We start from the raw sequence: 21,513 nt of genomic DNA, 5'->3' as shown, positions 1-21,513 counted from the left end.
GGATAGGGAGGGTGGGAGGGAGGGAGACGCAAGAGGGAAGAGATATGGGAACATATGTATATGTATAACTGATTCACTTTGTTATAAAGCAGAAACTAACATACCATTGTAAAGCAATTACACACCAATAAACATGTTAAAAAAAAAACAACTATGCATGCAATTACCATACAACCCAGAAATTAGACTCATGGGCATTAGTCTCAGAGAAATAAAACTGATATTCACATAAAAGCGTATACACAAATGCTTAAGAGCAGCTTTATCTGTAATAGCCAAAAACTAGAATCAGCTCAGATATCCTTCAAAAGGTTTAACAAATGGTGGCAAATCTATACCGTTGAATATTACTCAGAAATAAAAGGAATAAGCTATAAATGCAGCCACTTGGATGAAACTCCAGGTAATTATGCTGAATGAAAAAAGATAGTCCCCAAAGGTTATATACCATAATGTTCCATTTATTATAATACTTTTGAAGTGACAAAATTTTAGAAACAAAGGACAAGTTTAATGGTTGCCACGGTTTAGGGAGGAATGATAAGGGCAGCAGGTAGGGCCCTTGCTGTGATGGGTCAGTTCAGCATCTTGACTGGGATGATGAACGCACCAACCTATATGTCTGATAAAACTGCACAGAACTATATGGGAGCATATGTATATGTATAACTGATTCACTTTGTTATAAAGCAGAAACTAACACACCATTGTAAAGCAATTATACCCCAATAAAGATGTTAAAAAAAATCTAAATAACCTCAAGAAAAGTTAACGGAAAAATAAACATATTTTGAAACCTAAAAAAAAAAACACAAAAAAAAACTGCACAGAACTAAATGCACATATATAGACACACACACACACAAATGACTAAAACGGCATGTGAGTCTACAATTATCTCAACTGAAAAAATATTCACTTCCTCCCTCTTCTTCATAAATATAAAGTTGTTCCCACCCCCTCAATACCAGTAAGTCCACCTTGGCACCAGTTTCTGCTGAGCTTCCACGTAGTGTTTGACACTCTTTCTCAATAAGAGCACTTGCGGCACCCATCAGTAGGTCAGAATCAGCAATGAATTCAAGCCTATTGGCACATCATCCTACAAAATAGTCTCTCCAGGAATATCTAACCGGAATCTCACCAAGCCTGTGGACCTCTTTCCAGTTTAAAAAGAACAAATTAAATGGCATAACAAGAAAACAAAAGTGTAGGACATTCTACAGGACAAGTAACGTGGAAATCATTTTAAAAAACTGATGTATGGGACTCTCCACTTGCTTTTAGCTGTCCACACACATACGCATACATACGCATATGACAGATAAAGCAACTATGCCAAATGTTGACAATTGTTGAATCAAAAGATGGGTGTATTACTGTGGTATTCTTTCTACTTTTTTGTTTGCCAGGACATTTTCTTAGTAAAAAGTTGGTGGAAAACAAACCCCGCTGGCCACGTGGGGATGGCATGGTCTTTCAGGTGCCTTCCCACTGTGATATTCGAACACTGACGTTCAAATCTTGGCACTGATATTTGTTAGCTGTGTCTTCCGAGCCTCGTTTTTTTCTCATGTATAAAGATGAAGGCTTTGGAACAGTTCTAAAATTCTGTATATCTTAAGGTCAGCAGAGAAGTTGATTCTAAATCTCTCAATAATCCATTCACATCATGAACAATCCTTATTGCCAGCACATTTTTTCTTTCAACATGAATCTTTCAAACAGTAATTTAAGAAATTTCTCTCTTCTTCTGGATCCAACAAAGAGAGAAGGAAGGAGAGAAAGTGTTCTTCAAATATTTGAAGAATGTTCTTTGTTCGCCCATCACCTACCTCCCTTCTGAAGCTAGTCATTTCTAGCAAGTCAAATCAATATACCATTATATTGTATACCATGTGCAAGCCTCTTTAGCCTTTCTGTTATCAAGATTTAGCCGTATTTGACTTTCCTCTGTACCCTTTTCCGAAGCCTGTCAGGCCAAGTTTTAGCCAATTTGCTCCTATTGCTCTGAGCTGCCTGACCAGTGTGTCTTATCCAAGGATAAGTCCCAAATTTGATCAGAATTCCAGGCATGACACCGACACCATCATTCCCCTTCCAGGATACAAAGCTGAACATGATTATGAAGATTTGTGCCAACAGGTGTGTTTGCCCTCAAAGCGCAGCTTCAGGAGCAGAGAACTGAAAACCCATCTCCTCTCTCAAGATCTGAGTATCCCAGGAGAGAGGCTGCCCGAGTAATGCAGGAAGAACAATGCAATGGAAGAGATCTAAAAGCTATGAGCTTAGGGTACACTGGGCATGTGGATTTTAGTGTCCATCCTAACAAACAGAAGAACGTATGAGTCATTTTCTTTTGTAGTTGTTCTTAATAAAATGTACATTTTTATTTGTTTTTTTTAAGAGTAGTTTTAGATTCACAGTATAATGGAGAGGAAAGTATAGAGATTTCCCATATACCCCCCGCTCCCATACATGTAGCCTCCCAGTTATCAACATCTCTCATCAGAATGGTACGTTTGTTACAACTGATGAACCTACACTGACACATCATAATCACCCAAAGTCCATAGTTAACATTATGGTTCATTCTTGGTGTTGTACATTCTATGGGTTTGGACAAATATATAATGAAAGGTATCCATCATTATATTATTATAAAGATTATTAGTTATCTGAGCTAGATCTGGATAACTTGCTGCAATTTCCACACCAGCACTTGCTGCTTCACTTTGCACTTTGATGTTAAGGACACGGCTTCTTTCCTTAAACTTCATAAACCAGCTTCTGCTGGCTTCAAACTTTTCTTCTGCAGCTTTCTCACCTCTCTCAGCCTTCACAGAATTGAAGAAAGCTGAGGCCTTGCTCTGGCTTAGGCTTTGGCTTAAGGGAATGTTGTGGCTGGTTTGACCTTCTAACCAGACCGCTAAAAGTTTCTCCATATCAGCCATTAGGCTGTTTCACTTTTTTTTTTTTTTTTTGCGGTACGCGGCCCTCTCACTGCCGTGGCGTCTCCCGTTGCGGAGCACAGGCTCCGGACGCGCAGGCTCAGCGGCCATGGCTCACGGGCCCAGCCGCTCCGCGGCACGTGGGATCTTCCCGGACCGGGGCACGAACCCGCGTCCCCCGCATCGGCAGGCGGACTCTCAACCACTGCGCCACCAGGGAAGCCCCTCACTTTTTTTTTTTTTGAATCATTCATATGTTCACTAGAGTAGCGCTTTTAATTTTCTCCAAGAACATTTCCTTTGCATTGGCAACTTAGCTAACTGGTGTAACAGGCCTAGTTTTTGGCCTGTCTTGGCTTTCAACATGCCTTCCTCACTAAGCTTAATTATATCTAGCTTTTGATTTAAAGTGATAGACATACGACTCTTACTTGAGCACTTAGAAGCCATTGTTTGGTTATTGGTTATTGACCTAATTTCAATATTGTTGTGTCTCAAGGAACAGGGAGGCCCGAGGAGAGGGAGACAGACAGACAGTGGAAGAGCCACTCAGCAGAGCAGTCAGAACACAGACTTTTATCCATTAAGTTATTATATGGGTGCGACTTGTGGTGCCCTAAAACAATGGAAATAGTAACATTACAGATCACTGATCACAGATCATCATAACAAATATAGTAATAATGAAAGCGCTTGAAATATTGTGAGAATTACCAGAAGACACAGAGATACAAAGTGAGCAAATGCTGTTGGAAAAACGGCACTGATAGACGTGCTTGATGCAGGGTTGCCACAAACCTTCGATTTGTAAAAAACGCCGTGTCCATGAAGTGCAATAAAGCAAAGCTCAGTAACGTGAGGTCAGCCTATGCTGCGTATATACAGGCGTATAGGGGTCAAGATTATTGTAATAGGAGAGAGTGTCTGACAAGGGACAAGTGGAGATTTATGGCTGATGGGCAGGGAGAGGGAGTGGACGGACAATTCCTAAGAGGAATTTGGTTAGGTGCCAAGGATGGGGGTGGCGGGGAGAAACTTGGTTTAAGATATTAAAGATGGGGAGATTCTCAATATTCTCAAATTTCTCAAGATTCTCAAATCCTGGCTTAGCAGGACTTTTTGGGAAAACTGGGCTCTGCAGGCCAAGGATGTGGACCAAGGAGGAGGCCTGGATGAAGAAAACACTCAGAGGAGCCTGACTGAAGTTTGGTCAAGGTGGGGCTTTTTGTCAATACTCTGCCACTTCCTGTGGCAGGAAAGTGTTCCTAACGAAGTATCATCTGACTCAAGGCTTAAAGAGTGAGAAAGAGCCTGGTGAGGAGAAGGGGAAGAACAGTCTAGGCACAGAGGAAGAAAGTGCAAGAGAGAAGCGGCAAGAAATTCTTGATTCCGCGCACCGCTCAGCCTCCCATCTGAGCCAGTGTTCCTTCCTTTGAATGTTCTGTGAGTCTCAGAGCTGTGACAGGCATACTAGACCCAGGAGTCAGGAACCCTGTTATGACTGTGCAACCAACTGCTCATGAGGTTTCACTGAGCATCTCTGGATCTGAACTTCACCATGTAAGACAAGGAAGTTACTGGCATTGGGGATGGGGACCTTATTCTGGGGCCCATACTGCACATTGCAGGGTATTTAGCGTCAATGGCCTCTGCTCAATAAATGCTGGCAGTGTTCTCCAAATATTGTAAAAACCAGCAATGACTCCCTCCCGTACACATAACCAGATGTCCCCCAAACTGGGGCAGGAGTGATCCTACCTTCTGCTGAAAATCACCTTGTAATCACCAAGGTTCCTTGTAGCTCTCTGTTGCTTCACTCTATTTGAATTGTAAATCCATTCTGGAAGAACCAACCTCGTCTTACTCCATTCTCCCTCCCTCCAAGCTTCCCCAGAGTCCAGAGAATTAAGTGGGTGGGTAAGTACCATCCCATATTCCTGAATGTGGGTGAAAGAGACAGAGAATTCCAGCTCTTTCCTCTGGGAATGTTCTTACGAGCCAGAACTAGAAATACCCTCCTTGTGCCTGCGCTAACGGGAGAGGAATGGGTAATAACCCACCAGTTTGCAGCAGATGAGAATCAAAGCAAGAGGGAAATTTCGAGATAAAACTTTCCAGAGCCTGAGCATTTAAATTCTTTCCTCTTTGGAAATTAAACTACTGATCTTTCTAAGTCGTCCTTTACAATCTCTGAGATTTTTGTTAGGATAAATATAGGCAATGAAATCCTCCTACAGCAAAATTCCAAGTCCTAAAATGTTGTATTTTCTCTTTGTGTGAGAAATATATTTAAAATATATAAATCGTGTCTCTATACATATGTAATACATTTTCCAAATTCTGTTCTGCTATTCAGAGTAGGATATTTTGGACTTATGTTGAAGATAAATGTATGTTGATGTTTTACAGTATCTCCTGCAGTGCAGCTACTGTTAAGTGGCAGCAATAAATAATAACCACTGGCTCTTATTGCTTAGAGAATTGCCAAGTGATAATCTGTGATGTAATTAAGTAAAGGAAACCAATGCTGTCTTTAACCACCTCCATAAAATGATTCCCTACAGAGGCATCTGACCTTCCATGAGTAAAGTTACCTTAAGGGGCAAAATTAACCCTCTAAGCATACTCCCTCAGCTAGGAAAAGTCAACCAAACCCTGCGTTGGTTTTGTCGTTGTTGTTAAATGAACTACGTAGAGCCTATGTTTATTTTTTTATGAACGTTTCAAGAGTTACCTTTTGTTTTGATTCTGATTCCCAAAATAAGCAGGGTAAAAATATGAGCTTGTGTTTTGACTGGGGGTCCGTAAGTGAGTTCACGGGAGCTTCCAGGCCACTGGTTTGGGAAGAGGGTGCAGGGAGAGGGGCACTGCCACTCTTTCATCTCCATAACCCACCACCTGAATTGGGCTGGGTTGGGGCCCAGGGAATGTGCATGTGGAACCTCTTCTAGGAGAATTCTAGAAATTCCCACATCTCTATTCTGACATGTCTGGTCCCGCCAGGTAACTATTATAGGCAGAGCACTCAAGGTCCAACCTGTCTTCTGAAACCTCCAAAGGGGATTTTTCTGGAAGAAAAGTACGTGGGGTTTGCAAAAGCCTTGTTCCTTCTGGGCACGAAATATATTTATCTTAGTTGCAGAAGGATGATCAAACTGCTTGTCATTATTGCAATTTGTGAACCGTCACAAGCATTATAGGAGTTGATCAAGACCAAAAAGTCCTCCTGTCAGACTAGCCTCAGTGGTGCCAAAGCTCAGAGACAGTATAAACAGTGGTAAGGGGCTTCCTGAGCCTGACAGCTGTGATGGTCATGGGAGCCTTATATCTTTCTCTCTCTGAGAATCCAATAACCTTGAGGTGTCTTGAGGAAGATGAAACAGCTCAAGGGTGATAACCAGATAGAGGATGCCTATCTGGAAACCAGCCAACAAGTTGCACTTCTATCAGAGTAGATTATAAAGCTCTCCTGAATATATTGTCCACGAAAACAAGCTTCTTCTTTCCGTTATGTAATGATTTCCTTGCGGCTCTCTCCTTTTAACCCTGCATACCTTTGATTGCTTGCTGCTGCTTAAGTAGCTTATGTTTACAAGGCTAGAATTTTCAAAAGGGGAGAAAGGATAAACCAACTTTGAAAACGTCAATCAGATTGCAGACTCTCTGAATTCAGTCAGTCTCTATTAAAGCTTCTGATGTGAACTACCCATATTTTTCAGGGTTGAGACTCCTAGTTACAGGCAACTAATTTTAGAACCTCGGGACTTCTCTTGGTTTTAAGATCTTGCTATCCTGCCAGAATACATTGATCTCTTCGTTAAGTACAGAGGTTTGGAGTTTTCATTGGAGATGGCCAATTTTATGAATTGACTAAAATTATGAGATGCTGCATACTTCCAACTCAAGTCACAGGTATGCCTTCCATGAAAGGTAACATCTATAGAGTTGTTTTGCTAATGCACTATTTAGTTCAAACTGTCTTGCACACAGTTTGTGATTTCAGAAAGGAGTCTCTTGATTGCAAGAGTGATTGCAGCATATCACTCAGAGGGAAGGACCTCAGGAGGGAAAAATCATTCAAAGCAGTGTAGTACCACGGGATGTACGTTTTCCTAAAATGCCTCCTCACCTTATAGTCCAATGTCTTATCCCGAAAGCGATTTTATGGCTATAAGAGCCAGACAGACTTAGAGGAAAGAATATTCCATTTCAAGCAGTGGCTAGTACACTACCAGCAACTCCACGCAACATCTATAAATATCAATTGAATTCCATTGTAAGTAAGAGTGATGTGGCCATTCATATTCATTCACCCATGTCAGAGGAGATCTTGCTGTTTGTGACCCCAGTTAGGCTGATATGATCATAGCTCCACGTCTAGTCTTAAGTGCTTTCTTTGCATTCTTGAGACTCTTCCTAGTTTTTACTTTTCTGAAGCTCCTCAGCCCAAGAGTTACCAGAATAGATAAGCATGAAACTAGTTTGTCATAGTCATTTAGTAATGGATGGAATGCCCAGAGCTCACTCCCATTGGGGTGTTTTTTTTTCCATGGCTGCTGCTCCTATAGGCCCTGGCCCAATCCCCATCTAGACGGCTAATGAAATAAACCTCTTCCTTGCTTGCATTTCGGCTGTCTTAAAGTGGTGTTCTGGGGCCAGTTCTTTCCCAGTGGGCTAAGAATCTTGCGGTGTACTAGCCTTCCTATCTGTAGACATCCATCTAGCATTTATTATTAACTGTTCTAGATTGTAATCTTCTTACTTCCCACACTAACCTTACGTGAATACAGCCACAGCCCTCTCCTAAACCAAAATTAATCCTTTTTTAAAAATAAATTTATTTATTTTATGTATTTAGTTTTGGCTGTGTTGGGTCTTCGTCGCTGAGCGTGGGCTTTCTGTAGTTGCGGTGAGTGGCAGCTACTCTTTGTTGCGGCGCGCGGGCTTCTCGTTGCGGTGGCTTCCCTTGTGGAGCGTGGGCTCTAGGCACGCGGGCTCAGTAGTCGTGGCTCACGGGCTCAGTAGTTGTAGCTCGCGGGCTCTAGAGCGCAGGCTCAGTAGTTGTGGCGCACGGGCTTAGCTGCTCCTCGGCATGTGGGATGTCCCCGGACCAGGGATAGAACACGTGTCCCCTGCATTGGCAGGCTGATTCTTAACCACTGCACCACCAGGAAAGTCCCCCAAATTAATCTTAAAGCCTGGTTTTCCTTCCAATTCTTGTATACATGGTACTTAGTAGCATATTATTTTATAAATATGAGCCATGATGGAAAAAGGGCTTAAGGACATACATCTGCCATCACTGCTCCTATCAATGAGCGTAAGAGACATTGAAGAGGAAGAAAGTGTACCCAGTGGTGCTCCCAGAGTGGGTTTTGTCTATTTTCAGTGTTTCAAAGCTTCCAACAGGTTGGTGTAACACGTTTGCCTTCGTTCATTTACTAAGAATCATTTATTCAGCATCTACTATGTATAGGTACTGGTGATTTACAGGGATTCAAAGACAAACACGACACACTTCCAGCCCTGATGGAGCTCATAGTCTAGGTTAGAGAGGCAAGTGGTCCCTTCTTGCAAAGAGAACAGGAAACATTCTCTTCTGTAGACATGGCTTCTACGTAGGGGGATATTTCATCACTTGAGTGGCAGGAATGCAGACGCCGCACAACCATGCACTTCTAGGCACCCCCTTGACAGCCCCGAAGTCAAGTCATATTAATAACGAATATTAATATTGTGCGTTGCTGTCCTGGGTGCTGATCCTTACCGTGTAAGAACTAGATACAACTATAGCACCTCTAACTCACCTCCTACCCAGCAGAGTTCCTTTTGTCCTTAATAGTACCTCTGACCTTCCTCTCTTTACATCCCCATTCAGCTCTCACTTACTATACTGCAATGGCCTCCTCTTAACTGGACTCTGTGTCTCCAGTCTCCTAACTCCAATCCACATAATCTCTGTTACCAGTTCAAATCTTCCTAAAGCGTAATTGCCGTTGCTCCCTTACTCTGAATAAACAGCCAGTAGTTCTCCCAGCAAGCAGGATGAAGATGGATCACGATTCTAACCTTATTTCTATTCCTTTACACTTGCCCCAATGGCACTGGCAAACTTGCCATTGCTCCCAATACAATAGTCTCTACACTCAGAACTTCCTGTTTATGTGGCTCCTTCTGCCCTTTTCCTTCTACGTCCGGCATCCAAACCTTCCCATTCTTCACAGCCCAGCTGAAGATGTTCTGAAACCTCCCAGCCATGGGTGACCTTGCCTTATAACTCCCAAACACTCTGCAATTCCTATCACTTTCCACCTGATATCATGTTCACTTATGTAATAATGAAAACCAACATGACCATCAACTCATTCTATGGATAGAACAAGTCAGTTGCTCTATGACTTTGTGTACATTAGCTCATGTTATCATTACCAGGGAGGTAGGTGCTAGCATCCTCTTTCTACAGATGAGGAAACTAAACCACAGAGAGATAAAACTCACTCGCTAAGTTTACACAGAACAGCTGAGATTTGAATCAGTCCGCTAACTCCAAACCCTATGCTTTTAACGACTATGCTTCACTGCCTCCCATGTATGTATTTTTTAATGTCTTCTACTGGTTTCCATCTACTAGCAGAAGAGTAAAAAATATCCTTTTATCTTATGTATCTTCCACAAAGTAAAATTTTGTCATATCTTTGAATAAATGCCTTCCTGATTCCTTATCCGGTTTTAGGTACTTCAAAACTTTTAAAATAAAACATTGAGTGATGATAAATTTCATTAACTGTTTAAGTGAGCAGATAGAAGCATGTGATGTTAATTTCATTCTCTTCAATTCTTGGGAGAATTTAGAAGCACTTGGACCAAACGTAATAAAATATTGTTTTTATTTATTCAAACCAGCTTCTCATTTAAAATAAAAAAAGCCTGAATGGAGGCAACCCTAAAAGATGAATTCATTGTTTGTGTACACACACACACACAGACACACACATACACACACACACAGATGATTTATACACTTGCTCACCACAGAAACACAAACAAGGAGAAACCCTGGCAAATTGGAATTTGAAAACTTTAGTTTCAGTTTCCTTTTTAATGGTGGATATGAATACTTTGCATTCTTGTGTCTATATCCTGAGATGGATAGGCCTGTCAGGATTGGTCTAAAGAAACAGTCTCTTATCTTCATACTTTACTTGAGTGAGAGAACACTGTCTTCACCATTTACATCACTATTTTCTCTATACTAGTTCAAAAGCCGGGCCCTGTTCTTAGACAAGAACATTACCCTTTATGTTCTGTCCTCCATAAGCAAATGCTTGAGTTGGAGGTGAGTTGAGGCTCCCTCCTGCCTTTCCTCCTCCCTCCGTTTCCCCTTTTTTCTTCCTTTCTTTCTTTCCTCCTTCCTTCCCTTCTCTTTCTTTCTTTTCCTTTCCTTCTTTATTTCCTTTCTTTCTCTTTCTTTCTTACTTTCTTTCTTTTCTTTCTTTCCTTCCTTCCTTCCTCTCTCTCTCTCTTTCTTCTCTCTTTTTCTCTTCCTCCTTCCTTTCTTCCCTGCTTTCTCCTTCCTTTTCTTTCTTACTCCTCTTAATCATATGAGCTTCATCAAACCATATGAGGCAGAGTTAAATCCCAGGCTTCTGTTCTCTGGGAGACCACCCCTGCTAAGACAAGTAATTAACTAATTGACTTTCCAGCTAACATTCAGGGTAATACATTTAAGATTAAGGTCTTGCAAATATTAATTCTACCACAGCAAAGTTAAACATTTTTGTTAGCATCTTCCTTGACCTAATATTATCTGAACACAACTATTTCTTTTACTTTTTCTTGATTACCTCATTGAGAAATATAGATTTGTTTGCCTAGATGCATAATGACACACAGAGACCATCCAGCTGAAACCTGATTCACATACAAATTATTAGAACCCATTTAGGAAAATATATCACCCGAATTCCCATTCCAAACCACTTATCAAAGACCCTCAGCCCTAGAAGAGGAGAAAATAGGTTCATCTGGACAGAACACAATGGAGTTTTGCCCATTTCCTATTGTCCTGCTGCCATCACCACCATGAAAGCAGTGTAACCAAGAGGGGTATCTCTGTATACCATGCAAGTACAAATACTGCCTCCTATCCTATTGGGATGAACTTTCCAATTCACAAAGCTCCTTCACACATGGAATTCTGCATAACCATGCAACAGCCCCCTACATGGAGAAACAGGAAATCACCCCACGTTGGACTTCAGTCTTCTACACAGAGTTGCATGCTTGTTGAGTGGCAGAGCCAGGATGTCAAGCCCTTGAGTATAGACTCTTTTGCCCCTTTACTCAGAGGGTTCTTGCCATGTCTAGAGGCCAAAATACATCAGAAGAGTTGCAGAGGGAGCACATATTCCTCTCCATGTTGGCTTAGGCAACGTTATCAGAAAAGGGGCAAAGTAGGAACTGTGAAAGTCATGCTGTGGTTATTTTAGTAATTCACTTTGAAAGAAACTTCAAATGGGATGAAGAGATAAAGAAACATACTCAGATGCAATGTTTCTGCACCTGCTGCAAATAGATATTGGTGGCAAACCATCTGCACAACTAGTTTGTGGTTTAAGGAGGACCCTAAAAATCTCCAAGCAACAGTCATAAACACAATGATATTGATTGTAAAGTGAAGAGGTTTCAAGAACTGGCCAAAAGAGCTTTAGCTACTAATATTAACAGACTTCTTGCTGTTATATGCAGAAGAATTAGCATAGAAATAGGCACTGTGATTTCAGAATTAACTAAGAGGCTTCCCACCACTTTTTCTGAGAAATAGTGTCACTGGCAACCACATCATGCCTTTAAGTGGTTATCTGATCACAGGTAGTCTCTTTTTTCTTATATGCGTCTAGCCCTGGGATCTAGGTTCTAAAATCTCCACTAAAAATTCAAAGCACAAAGGAGTCACTTCTTGAAACTTAAATATCTTCTTATAGATAAAACACTATTTTGCATCTCATTTGTATTACGCTGTTGACTTAGATTTTAAAGCCTCAGGTGGCAATGTTGGGTGCTCAATTCATAAAAACAACAGTAGAACTACAAATGCATCCATTTTCATAATCTCTAATTGCTCATAATATAATGATGAACGTCCACCTATAAACCCTTAATAAGTCCTAATTAATACAAAATTATCCTTTTTTGAGAAAAGTTCTTTACATGTCACTGGCAATTTGCCATTCACAGAGCTTTCGCACATTTTCACATTTGAGCTTTTAATTATCAAACTAAGACTGATCTAATCCATAGCTGACTATGTAAATGTCTTGCAAATTATAGAAGAAGACTGAAAAAATCTGAATATCCACTTGTCACCTGTTAGTTCATTTTGAGACAAGTGCTCAGCTACACTGAGAGAACTGCGGTTGTAGGCAATACAGAAAATAATTTCCCCCCTCTCTGGTTTATTAGAGTTAAACCGTGCTATAAGTCTAAATGAGTTGGTAGAATGAGTAAATTCTGGAAATTCTGGAAGAGATTCATGGAAACTTACCACGGCAGATTACGAACTCCAGTAAGCAGTTTAAAAAAATTAACTTTTTACCTAGAACAACTGTAGATTTACAGAGTTATTGTGAAGATAGTACAGAAGGCTGCTCTATCCCCTGCATTGGGTTTTCTTTATTATTAATATCTTACATTAGTATAGTATATTTATTACAACTAATGAACCAATATGATACACTATTCTTCACTAAAGCCTATGCTTTATGCAGATTTCTTTGGTTTTTACCTAATATCTTTCTTCTGTCCCAGGATCCCATCCAAAATATCCCATTACATTTAGTCTTCATGTCTCCCTAGGCTCACCTAGGCTGTGACGGTTTCTCAGACTTTCCTTGGTTTTTTATGAACTCGACAATCTTGAAGAGTACCGGTCAGGTATTTTGTAGAATGTTTCCCAATTAGAATGTGCCTAATGTTTTCCCCTTGACTAATCTGGGGTTATGGTTTTGGGGGAGGAAGATCACAGAGGTAAAGTATGATTTTCCTCATCATGTCAAGGGGAACTACTCTCAACGTGAATTATCTCTGTTGATGTCGACCCTAGTCACCTGGCTGAGGAAGTGTTTGTCTGGTTTCTCTTGTAAAGTTACTCTTTCTCCCTCCCTTTCCACACTGTACAAGATCTTTGAAAAGAAGTCACTATGCTCAGCCCACACTTAAGGAGTGAGAAGCTACGTTCCACCTCTATGAGGGTGGAGTAACTATATAAAGTGTTTGGTATGTCAAATTATAAAAAGCTGAGAGGATTTCACAATTCAAAGATATCATAAATAAGAAAGAGGAAATCCATTTGAGGAAACCAGGAAGTAAGGAATTCAAGCTAATGACCAGCTAAGATATAGGGGGCGGTCACACCCCTCAACAGGGGTAAGCCTCATGACTTGAGACCCATTCCATTCAACTTTTTGCTGCCCAACTTTCTAGTTCTTCTAGAAAAGTGAAGTGTTCAAACATTTGGAAACTATAGTGAATTCCAAAATTATTTTACTTTTCTCCTGGGATCACCCCGTAAGTATAATACTTCATTCATTGCAAATGCCTACCCATCAGTAAGGTTCTGGTCTTGAAAACGTATAAAATAGTTTTCAAGTTTCCAAGAGTCAATGTTTCTCTCTTGGGAGTGAATATAAGTGGATATGTGATGGAAGAGGTGCTATCTCTCTCTCATTTACAGAGGAGTAAAATGCGGTAGCAATTAAGCGATTTGCTAAAGATCTTCATAATCAATGATGTCTGTCTTCACTATTCAACGAAAAGGGCTATCTCAAAATTCTCCAAAGATCTACTTGTTGTCAAATACAATAGCCCTTTCTCCTTCCTTATTCTCCTTCATCTTTCTGTTGCGTTTGACTTGGTTAACGACCTGATGGTATTGGGTAGCTATTAATTTATAACAAACCATCCCCAAACTCAATGGCTTAGAAAAGCAGTCATTTACTGTTGCTCACACATCTGTGAGGCAGCTAGTGTTTATCTAGGCTGGGGTCAGCTGGGTGGCTCTGCTGCTTTCAAAGATCTGCTGGCTGGCTGGCTGGCTGGGGAGTCATTCTTCTCTTCAGTCTAGCAGTCTAGCTGTGGCATATGTTTTTCCATGGCAATGGCAGAAAGCAAGAGAACAAGTAACATCTGAGGTCTCTAAGAGCTAGGCCCCAAATTGGTACACTGTCATTTCAGTCACATACCATCAGTTAAAGCAAGTCACACGGCCAAAGGGCAAGAAATACACTCTCATCAATGAGGTCAACACATAGCTAGCGTGTGCATGCTCAGATGAGTGAAGAATTGGGGTCAGTAATGCAATCTATCATATCCTTCTTGAAACACTACCCCCCTTTTTAGAAAACACATTACTATCATGATTCTCTCACTTTTTATTTCCTTAACCTTTCTTCGTTCAACCTCAGAACTGTATGTAAGCTTTACATAAGGCTTAGCTTTTCTAAGTTTCCTGATTCTCTCCATGTGTGTATTCTTGCTAAGAAAGCTTATCCAGGATCAGACTCTGTAATTCCCTAATGGTCATTTATAGTTTACCATTGGGCATTTCCATATTTTCCTTTGGAATTGCCTAAGCTCACAATCTTTGGTCTCACGCTCCACTTAAATCAATGTTTCTTCCCAATACAAAGCTGTATCTCTAAAAAAGACTTGGGTCTTTAGATCCTATTTGCTATGAATGCAAAAACAAAACTCAAAGCCCTAGTGAAAACTTACCCTACATTAATAGGAATTTGACATCTCTAAAATTTAGAAGAGAATATATGTAAAAGAAAATGATGAGAACATTATTAAAAACCACTTCCTATGAGAAACGGTTAAAGTTACTAATATATATACTTTTTAATCTAGAGATTATATACGGCGTCATGTCCACCATGTTTAGATAATTTAGTGTGTGGTATAGGAAGACCTGAGGTTCTCTTCTTTGTAGCAGAACTATACTCAGTGGGTGGATTTGGGGGAGGAAAAGTTTTGCTTGATATAAGGAAGAACTTTTTAGTAAGAAGAACTGTACAGAAACAGAATGGGCTAATATCTGTATTTTTCACGTGTCACTCCTCTTTCCTGAAATGTCTTACTCTTTTTCCCACTTATCCAAAATCCTATTTACCCTTCAAGGCTTAGCCCCAGCTTTCATTGCTCTGTAAGCTCTTCCTAATTACTCAAATTATATCAATCCCTTTCAACTCATTTTGCTAATCTCCTACCCCACCCCAACTAAATTAAGGGCTCTTTGAAAGTAGAAATATGACATACTATTCTATAACTTCAAGTATTGAACAGAGCTCTGAGTTTATAACAGCCACTCAGTAAATTCTTACTGTTTTTTGTTTGTTTTGTTTTAATGAAGTGTAGATGATTTACAATATTGTGTCAGTTTCGGTAGTACAGCATAGTGATACAGTTTTAGGATTTTTTGCAGATTACATTCCATTATAGGTTATTACAAGATATTGAGTATAATTCTTTGTGCTGTACAGTAAATCCTTGATGTGAATCTATTTTATGTATAGTAATTTGTATCTGTTAATCCCATATTTAATCACGTATTTTCTGATTTCCAAAATCTAGAATCATTAGATTTGGTTATAATTTGAATCAGATTGAAATGCTCAGCAATCTGTTCATTTCATCTGGTTTCACAAGACGATACAGCTTCTGATGGTAATGATAGCCTGAAGGAAGCAACAGATTTTGCCATCACTTGACATCCACAGAATTTAGAGATCCTTTAAGATCTTAAATTTTTAGCTCAAATAATTTGCTGGGAGAATTAGCAAAATATGTCATCATTTCTTCGTGTCTGAAAATTATTTAAAACAAAAATCAACTGGGGACTGGGAATATATGATGTGGGAGAACACATACAACACTAGAGAACCGTCTCTCTAGTTTGTATTCAGGTCTACCTGTTGTCATAGTTACTGTTGTACTCCAAGCGGCTTCCTTCCTGAATCACACTCTGCAAACCGTCAGTGAAAATAAGCTATTCTTCTTGCTTTATTTTTCTCTATTCATGAATTGAGGCTAAAGTAGCGGCAACTGCACAGTTGTTTTTACACTTTGAGCAAGATTTTAACCACACAAGAAGAACAAGAGGTTTAATCAAAACAAGTGCCTCTGATGAAGGCCTTACCTCATTTTTTCAGCAATATTCGTTAAGTAGCTAGATACTGGGGCCGCAACTATGATTATGGCCCAGGAGGGAGAGACAAGTAAGGGATGCATTTCAATGAAATGCAATCAGGTCTGTGGTGGAAGCAAGAGACCAGAGACCCAAGGAAACACAAGAGAGACATCTTGTAAAGTTTGGGGTTCTGGTGCAGTCAGATCAAAGGGAGGTTCCATCCTGTGATTCTCAAAGCATTGTTCCTGTGAAGTTTAGCAAATGTATTTTCTGTCAATTTGGGTACAGGACACTGGTGTTACCCTGCAGGCTGGGCTCACGGAGCAGAGGACAGGCAGCCAGTGCTTCACACACAAAGTCCTATCACCTGCTAATATTCATGCACAGCCTCTCCTTTCTGCTTTGGCTGCAGGAACTCCTTCACAGACATCCTCCGGGCCATCCTGCTGTCATTGGAAGTCCTTATTGAAGATCCGGAGCTCCAGATAAATGGTTTCATTTTAATTATAGACTGGAGTAATTTTTCCTTCAAACAAGCCTCCAAACTGACACCATCAATCCTCAGACTGGCCATTGAAGGGTTGCAGGTATGTTCAATGAATGTACCGTATGAGATAGTATGCGACTGTGTGCTCTTTTCTTATTGCAACCCAAGTAATGTTTGCCTTTGAGAATGGAAAAAGAAAACTTCGATAGAATCCACCTGTGAATACTCTGTACTTTTACCCCAGCCTGAGTTGAGATGATTTAAAAAAAAAAAAAATTAGCCTCCATTTTCGTTAACAACTCTAAACTACTGTTACCATGGGCACAAATTACCTACCGCTGCGATTATGAATAAAGCTTGGAGATGTTTAGCCAAATCCATGTGAGAGTTCACACAAATTAAAACTAGAAAACATCTACTTTATGAGTGTGCCCTTATATTGCAGTGGCATGGAAGCTTTCCAGGGTTTCTGGAAGCATCTCTGCACATGAAAATATACCCGGTGGGTCCTCACTTCTCTGAAGGCAACGTGCTGAGGTGTTTGTACTAAAGTAAATCATTTCAGTGCAAAGAAGCATATGGAACTCTACTTCCTGTTCGTATGACCAGTTGTCAGGACTCTGGGGAAGGGGTTTTTGTGCTGTGTAGAGGTTAGGGTAGTCAGTTCCTGGGGTCCCTTCTACTTTTAAGGACCGGCGATTCCATGAAAAGTAGCAAACTCAGAGCTAAGCAATGCTGCTCAGCTTCCTGGTGATGCATTATCATTGTTCAGGAAGATTCAGAATCAGCATAGATAAAACTCAAGTCCATTCTTCATTTTGTAGGAAGATTGACTCCCAACAGACAGCAGTTACATGCAGCTACACAGATCACAAACTATTTGTTAATTCTCAGATCAAGCAGCCACTACTCAAGCTCTTCAAAGTACAGGACTGGGAAACCCATTTCAATCACCCATCATACTCTAGTGTGATGAGTAATCGATGGGCCTGTTTCTTAAACTGTGGCTGATTCACATTTGGCTCCCAGCAAATATGCAGCACTTACAGGGCCTCTGATAAACTCATGTTTATTGAATGGAACTTATTTTGTTGAAAGGGTTTCCTATTTCAGAAGAGGAACAAGTACACACTGTTCCAAGAATGCCACATTATCCTGGGGAGTTACATCACACAGTGTATCGGGGGCACATTTTTAAATTTGCTTTTGTGTTTCTAGACTACAGAGTATCCTGCCTTGCCTTAAAAAAAATCTCAATCATAGACTTGTTTGTCCTTTACTGTCAATCACTTTCTCTTAGCTCTCTTTTTCTCCAGCGTCCTCTCATCTAAGCCTCTGAACATCTGATCTTTCTCTCCTTAAAGCTTTTATCAAAGGGAGATTTAAAGTTAGCTGCAAGGTTTATTTCATTCCCTATAATTATGCTGGCCATATTTCCAGGATTTTCTGTGGTGTAGTACAAGCTTCATATAATTTTATCTTTCTAAAAAGAGATAATTCATTACATGTGTAAGTAGCTGTGATTCAAATTCTATGTATTTATAAGATTTTTCATAAATCAGGAAGAAAAATGTACTTTTTCCAACCCTGTGTTCCAATTTTTATTTCTGGAAATGTGTGGATTATATAACATGTCCCCTGCCAACTTCTCTAGGCTAATGTGGGTCTTACTGAGTTAGTGCATGTGAATGTGTTTTAAAACATAGAGCTGTACATAAGTTTGTAATATATTTTTACAAGAAATACTAGATGACCTTTTGTGGGGCAAAGCGAGTCATATCTGGGCCTTCTCTCTTCACGTACCAGGGTCCGGGTTGAACTCCACAACGTCCTATAGCTCTGGTTAAAGAATAGCCTCTACTGGGCGAAGGGGAGATGCATGGGGTCAGGGTCAGAGTAGAGAAAAAGTACTTCCTCCCAGCATCTCGCAGAGCAATGGCCTGGACCTCTCTGTTGCTAAACAAGGTAAACTCCCTCGACTGTGGGAAAGCATCAGGCCCGTCAGGCTGTCTGGATTGGGATGCAGCTTTTTCTGTGAATTCTGCCTGCCCAGACCCTGAAGACCTAAGAACTCTTAGAAAGGTGCAGAGCCTCCTGCCAGGAGAAGCTGAGCTTGGATGCAGCTCCTCTGTCTGGGATATGGGCTCCCAGTCCTAACGAGCTTGTTGGCTTGGTTCTTGCCCTACAGTGGGTGGTCAACTCTGGCCAGCCACTGGCAACTTCTCGCTCCAGGCTATCCTCTCTCAGCCTTTGCGGGAATTCAGACACCATGGTCACCTCTCTACCAGCTCTCCCAGGGACCTTATATCACTGCAGGGATTGCTTCCATCCACGGTGTAACCATTAACCGCTTATGGCCTTTCAAAAAAGTCCTAACTGATACTAGCAGAATTCATGTCTTTGTGGTCACACTGTGGTACAAGGAATATCCCATACAGGTCTCCACTTGTCAGCCATGAAAGTTCAAGATAAATTTCATAACACCACTGGCATGGGTAAAGGCCATGGACTTTACTGGAGAAAAGGAAAGGGTCAGTGAGAGATGAGAAGTCACTGCTGTTCTTTTTTCCTCTGCACCATCAGAGAGGCCCAAAGAGGTTCGAGTGTCCTGTAGACATGCAGGAGATTGCAGGGGAGGGAGACCCTATGTTCCAGTGAAGGGAACTCACTTTCTCTGCTGTCCTGCCTTTTGTGGGGTAGATGTGAGAAAGTAACCTGGCACGGGGGTACTAATCAGACTACTTTTGTGCTAGGCCATCTGGTTTGGGGTTTCAGCTGTTCATAGGCGTTATCTAGGATTACCTGCTGATCAACTCCTAGAGAATCTGGGGCCCTGAAATATGGCAACCCCCTCAACACACACAGATAGTACAATACCTCCTGCAGGAGAAGGGGGTGGGGTGTTCAGGTTGTGAGAATTTAGAATCATTTTTGTTCAGTCCTTCGCCTGCCTCACAACCTAGTTTCAAAACCCTAAGTTTTATCTCTATTACCTCTGTTCTTAGTTCTCTATAAAGAAAGTTGTTCAGTGAGACCCTCAATTACTAATTGTTCCAGGTTGGGTTCTCTGAGGAGCAGATTCTGACACAGAGATTAACATGCAGGAGACTCATTAGGGAATGCTCTTGGGGTCAGCACCCGCAGAAGGGAAGCTACGAAGAATGGTTGGCAGCAGAAGTTAAGCTGGGATTCAACCATTTCCAATGAAAGCTTCAGGTGTTCTGAAACTGAGATGACCCTTCAGAGTTGTCCCTGACTGGAGCCAAGGGACTGGACCTTTATATTCCCACATTGTTCAGTAACTGGGTGCAGGCTGTCCTGAGAAGTGGTTGTGAGTTTGGACAAAGCAGCTCTCTTCAGCCTGGGGCTCCAGAGGCTGGAGCTATTATCTGAGAATTTTCTCCTGGTAGCACCTCAAGCAGCTGGGAAATAAGTACTCAGTCCTAAAGGGGGCCTGGCAGCATATCAGAATATCTACCACAATAAGCAAAACACATTGAATGCCCTGTAATGTCATGTCGAGAAGCTTCCTTTCTTTTGAATCTGGATGTTTAACTGCTTTTTTTCTTGGTTATATACAGTCCCAATTATCCCCAAGTGGAGTTGATACCATGTAAGATAGAGGTGATGGGCACTGGGCTAGCAGCTTGGTGACAGTCTTCTGTTTGGGTCTACCAGTTGTATTTTAATGCTTTAAATGGCAATTATAAGTTAGTAGAAGGAAGGAAATAATAAAGATTAGAGCAGAAATAAATGAAAAAGAGACCAAAAAGAATTTTAAAAAACAATGAAACTAAAGGCTGTTTTGTTTTAAAAGATAAAGAAAATTGATAAACCCTTAACCAGACTCATAAAGAAAAACAGAGAGAGGGACCAAAAAGTAAAATTAGAAATGAAAGAGGAGAAATTACAACAGATATTACAGAAATACAAACAGTCGTAAGAGAATGCTATGAACAGTTATACACCAACAAATTGAACCGTCTAGAAGAAATGATTAAATACCTATAAAGATACAATCTTTCAAGACTGAATCAGGAAGAAATGGAAAACTGAACAGACTGATTACTAGTAATGAAATTCAATCAGTGATCAAAAAACTCCCAACAAGCAAAAGTCCAGGACCAGACAGCTTCACAGGGGAATTCTACCAAATATTTAAAGAAGAGTTAATACCTATCCTCCTCAAACTATCCCAGAAAGTTGAAGAGGAGGGAACACCTCCAAACTCATTCTACAAGGCCAGCATTACCAAAACCAGACAAAGACACTAAAAAGAAAGAAAATCAGAGGCCAATATCCCTGATAAACATAGACGCAAAAATCCTCAACAAAAATATTGGCAAATTGAATTCAACAACACATTAAAAGGATCATACATCCTGATCAAGTGGGTGCAAGGATGGTTCAATATCCACAAATCAATCAATGTGATACACCACATTAACAAAACAAAGGATAAGAATTATGTGATCACCTTAACAGATGCAGAAAAAGCATTTGACAAAATTCATCATTCATTCATGGTAAAAACTCTCAACAAAGCTGCTATAGAGGGAACACACCTCAACATAATAAAGGGCATTTATGACAAACCCACAGCTAACATTATACTTGACAATGAAAAGTTGGAAGCTTTTTCTCTAAGATCAGAAACAAGACAAGCAGGCCAACTCTCACCACTTCTATTTAACATAAGTTTTGGAAGCCCTAGCCAGAGCAATTAGCCAAGGAAAAGCAATAAAAGGCATCCAAATTGGAAGGAAGTAAAACTGTCACTATTTGCAGATCACATGATACTATATATAGAAAACCCAAAAGACTCTACCAAAAAACTATTAGAACAAATAAATAAATTCTGTAAATTTACATGATACAAAATTAATATA

The 21,513-nt window shown here is 40.5% G+C and overlaps 1 protein-coding gene across 1 annotated transcript in view; it reads left to right on the top strand.

The window, feature by feature from the left end:
• The window catches only part of CLVS1 (clavesin 1), a 225,284-nt gene that overhangs the window by 122,533 nt on the left and 81,238 nt on the right, over positions 1–21,513 (top strand). Inside the window, exon 5 of the mRNA XM_029223172.1 lies at positions 16,550–16,724. Coding sequence (XP_029079005.1) covers positions 16,550–16,724 — 175 coding nt within the window. The remainder of the gene's footprint in view (positions 1–16,549; positions 16,725–21,513) is intronic.

Source organism: Monodon monoceros, unplaced genomic scaffold, assembly GCF_005190385.1.
Source record: "Monodon monoceros isolate NGI ecotype Baffin Bay Population unplaced genomic scaffold, NGI_Narwhal_1 Super_Scaffold_14, whole genome shotgun sequence".
In the NCBI taxonomy this organism is placed as follows: domain Eukaryota; kingdom Metazoa; phylum Chordata; class Mammalia; order Artiodactyla; family Monodontidae; genus Monodon; species Monodon monoceros.
This window is presented reverse-complemented; position numbering and strand designations above follow the sequence as displayed.